At 37.2% G+C, this 4,532-nt stretch overlaps 1 protein-coding gene across 1 annotated transcript in view; it reads left to right on the top strand.

The window, feature by feature from the left end:
• FANCI (FA complementation group I) overlaps positions 1 to 4,532 on the top strand; it is a 141,555-nt gene that overhangs the window by 57,718 nt on the left and 79,305 nt on the right. The window contains exons 12-13 of the mRNA XM_007946090.1: positions 814 to 994; positions 4,252 to 4,339. Coding sequence (XP_007944281.1) covers positions 814 to 994; positions 4,252 to 4,339 — 269 coding nt within the window. The remainder of the gene's footprint in view (positions 1 to 813; positions 995 to 4,251; positions 4,340 to 4,532) is intronic.

The raw sequence follows: 4,532 nt of genomic DNA, 5'->3' as shown, positions 1-4,532 counted from the left end.
GGGTTTGAACCGCCAGCCTTCTGGTTAGCAGTCAAATGCCTTAGGCACTATGCTACCAGAGCTCCCAAGTGATATAGTATACAATGGATAACATTAAACTAAACTCACTGCCATCGAGTCGATTCAGACTCACAGCAATCCCTCCTTGGGTTTCCAAGGCAGTATCTCTATGGAAGTAGATTGCCCAGTCTTCCTCTCAAGGAGTGACTGGTGGGTTTGAACCCCCAGCCTTCTGGTTAGCATTAAGTGATATAAAATTCCTAAGACTTCTACTGCTTACCAAGAGGTTATTGATAATTTTAGCTCATGCTGTTGAAATCAGATAATTCATCCATATGTGCCATAAATAGGTACTGGTATCGTCTGTGTACCCACCTTGTGTGAGACTACATGGGTAAAAATCTGACTCTTGATCTCTACTTTGGAGAATCTCAGTCAGGGAGGGAGTCAAACCACTAATGTATTATTAGTATGATGGTGGACTAGAAGAAGCAATTAACTTGTAATCATGAGATCTTGAATGGAAATCTCAAATGGTCATTATGTTGGAATGTTCCATTTCATCTGTATATGTTTTTAACATTTTCTAGTTCTGGATATTTCTGTCAGTGGAGACTACTTTCCTATCATTCCCATTACTATACATTTAGAAACTCACAATTCTGTAAGACAGGATGCGAGAAAAGGAAAGGTGTGATGGGTATCATGGTTATCCAGATCAAGTTTGGAAAATATGTAACATGGCAGTGATTATAAAGGTTAGCTATTTTACTGAGGCTTCCTTTTATTTAACTAAGCTTTGTTTTCTTGCAGTGTTCACAGTTGGGATCATGTTACTCAAGGCCTAGTAGAACTTGGTTTCATTTTAATGGATTCATATGGGCCAAAGAAGACTCTTGAAGGAAAAGCTATTGAAATCAGCCCAGGTCTTTCTAGAATGCCTGTCCACCAAGCATGTAAGCTAGGAGCTAATATCCTGTTGGAAACTTTTAAGGTGAGACACTAGTTTGGCAACCATTGCCTAATTTTGTTAAGTCATACTGTAAATACAGTATAACATTTACCTGAGCATTTTAGGACAAGAACAAAAGCAGAAATTGAGGTGGTATTGAAACATTCCTGACCTAATTACATGCAATATTTACTTTCTCATCCTTTCTTTATAATTTTTCATTTATTTCACTAAGTCCTATCATTTCTAGTCACTTCTTAGAAGTTTGAACATACAATGGCTTTTCTGTGGTTTCTCTTCTTCCAGCAGTAAATTATTTTTGGATTTTTTTTTTAATGCTATTCCCTCATTCAAATAATAATATTTAAGTCACTGGAGAACATCCTAAGGAGCTCTGGTGGCATAGCAGATAAGGAATTTGACTGCTAACCAGAAGGTCAGTGGTTCAAACTCACCAGCCGCTCTGTGGAAGGAAGATGGGGCAGTCTACTTTTGTAAAGATTTACAGCCTCGGAAACCCAGTGGGGGTTGCTATGAGTTGGAATCGACTCGATGGCAGTGAGTTTGGTTTTTGTTTGTTTGTTTGTTTGTTTGTGTGTTTGTTTGGAGACCATCATAAGGAGCTCTGGTGGTATAGTGGTTAAGGCATTTGGTTGCTAACCAAAAGGTTGGTGGTTCAGACCCACCAGCTACTCTGCGAGAGAAAGATGAGGCAGTCTGTGGTCTGCTTCAGTAAAGATTTACAGCCTTGGCAACACCATGGGGGTTGCTGTGAGTCAGAATGATTAAATCAAGAAAATTCACTCTTTTTTTTTCCCCCGTCTGTTTATTTCAGCCAGAGTAATTCTTTTGAGATTTTTCCATGGATGGTGCATATAGTTGGTTCTTTTTTATTGTTTGTAGTATTCTGTGATATGAATATAATCACAATTTGTTTTTCTACTCACCTGTGGATAGATTTTTAGGTTGTTTCCATTTGTTTAGCTATTACAGATAAAACTGCTGTATACAACTTTGTGTAGACATGTGCTATCATTTCTCTTGGGAAAATACCTAGTAGTAAATGGGTGGATCGTGTGGTAGATTTATCTTTAATGTTTTATGAAGTTTGGTTTTATTTTGGAGAATATCATAGCTTGAAGATTCATGTTTGTTTGTTTCTTTTTTTTTTTTTTTTGAGACAATCTGACATTTTAAAAAAATATTGTGATTTGTGAAAGTTTACAGAGCAAATTCACTTTCCATATAGCAGCTCACACACACTTTGTTTCATGACATTGACTGCAATTTCCCACAGTGCAACAGTTCCCCTCCCACTACGTCCCCATAGTTACCTCTTCCCTGTGTCCTTCCTTTCCATACACTCCTGCCCCCTGAGCTGTCTCCCTGTGTATACACAGCCCTTCTATTCTCCCATAATTGATCTCTCTAAGGAGTATATCTATGTAATGTAAATGTTCAGCTCATATGCCTGTCTTTTGTTTGGCAGAAGCCACAGGAGTGGGTTCAGTTCCAGACCTGAAGGGCAGCTAGGGGTCATAGTCTCAGTGGTTCCATCAATCTCTATCAGACCAGCAAACCTGGTCTCTTTTTCCTTTTTTTTCTTTTTTGAATGATTTTGAGTTTTGTTCTACATTGTTCTTCCACTCTATCCAGGACTTCCTGCATAGATCCCCCTCTGAGTGGTTGACAGTGGTAGCTGGGCACCATCTATTTCTTCCGATCTCATAGTCATATAAGCTGAGGATTACATTGTGTACCAGTTGCTTGGACTAATTGTTTCCATGTGTCTTTGGTTTTCTTCATTTTTCTATGCTTTGGATGAGGAGAGACCCATCATTGCATCTAGATGGCTGCTTGCAAGCTTTTAAGATTGCAGTTGCTACTCGCCAAAGTAGGATGTGGAACAATGTTTTGGTGTAATATGTTATGCCAATTGAGCTTGATGTCCCCTGCAACTGTGGTCCTGAACCCTCAGTCCAATTATTCACTCCCTCTGGGTAGCTGGCTTTGGCCAAGAAGTGACTACAACCTTGTCCCTTGTCAGCTTTTCTATATACCTGGGAATTCTTACAGAGCATACAAATACACTTGAAACCTAAACATGGTCGTGGGCACACTCCCCCCTGGATAGACACCCTAATAGTTCGTTAGTTGTTTTTAAAGAACCCAAAATGGATGGATGGTTTATATTTTTTGACATCCTTACCAAATTTTGACTTTCATTTAATTCTTATATCTTCCAAAAATTCATTTCCTTTCACATAGTAATTGAAAGCAAATTAAATCATATGTGAGGCTAAACTACATTTGCTTTGCTAGTGATTCCTTTAAGTCATCTTTTTGACATTCAATTGTTTAATGTAGCTACACATCAAAAGTGTCTGCTGAAAATGTTATTTGGAAGCTAATCTAAATGTAAATCTGGTGTTCTGATCCAGAACTATGAGGTGAATGCTGTAGAATAGTCCTTGAGGGTTTCAAGTCGATTGGATAATATGAATGACCCTTTTTAACAGCAATCTGATTAAAAAAATTCCCAGGATAAGAGACTTTAGTGTTTTTTATTTTTAAATTCATATTCTTTACAATTAAAGAGGTATACATTTGATTTCACATGAATATTGGCTTTGTCAAGGCACCTGTAGAGTATAATTTACTTTTACTGATCTAACCATCAGTCTAAGATCTGAAAGAAATTAGTGTGTACCTCAAAAGAATCAGTTCAAGTAAGAATTTTAACTAAAATTTGCATACAAATTCAGAAATTTTTTAGGCAACTGCTATCTACTTCCATAGTGATACTGTCTCAGAAACCCGTGGAAGGGTCACTATGAGTCAGGTCTGACTTAACAGCACATAACAACAACAACATGCTTCTAGAAATTAAGAGGTTAATGAAGATTTTTTTAGATGTCCAGAAATTTACATAGGCTTTCAAATTTTAATTTTTAAGATAAAGCTTTTGTACTGTCAGAAATTTGGATGTTAGCATATAGTGGATATCTTAGTAAAATTACTCCTATTTGATGTGAGGCCTTATGTGTACCATTACTTGCACATGATCTGTTCTTTTACGTTAATGAGGCATCTGAACACAGAATGAGGGTAGATTTGAGTGATTCTGACTTTCCAGATGATTCGCATTAGTTTCTGATTTGTCTTTGCAATAAACAGTGAAGTTTTACCCATACCCAGACTGTCTGAATTCTGCCTAACATGCATTGATGTAATTGTTAGCCAAAGATCACCAAGGAGTATTCTGTTAGTCATTTTCTTGGTTCTTCTGTTCTTTTTAGATTCATGAGATGGTCAGACAAGAAATTCTGGAGCAAGTCCTCAACAGGGTTGTTACCAAGACATCTTCTCCCATCAGTCATTTCTTAGGTATGAACTTTGAAAAAGTGGACAAAGTTCTCAGGAATATTTTCCTTTAAATGACATCATGACTTGGTCTTCAAAGAACTATTATTCAGAATTTAATTGATTATTCAGAATTTCTTTGATTATTGTGATAGTTATGTTTGTATGTCAACATGGCTGGGCAGCTGGATGTAGTATTCCCCATGATGAGACTGGT

This window comes from Orycteropus afer, unplaced genomic scaffold, assembly GCF_000298275.1.
Source record: "Orycteropus afer afer isolate SDZICR_OR568_19922 unplaced genomic scaffold, OryAfe1.0 scaffold00150, whole genome shotgun sequence".
Lineage (NCBI taxonomy): Eukaryota > Metazoa > Chordata > Mammalia > Tubulidentata > Orycteropodidae > Orycteropus > Orycteropus afer.
The sequence above is the reverse complement of the archived record's forward strand: the minus strand, read 5'-3'. Positions and strand labels throughout refer to the sequence as shown.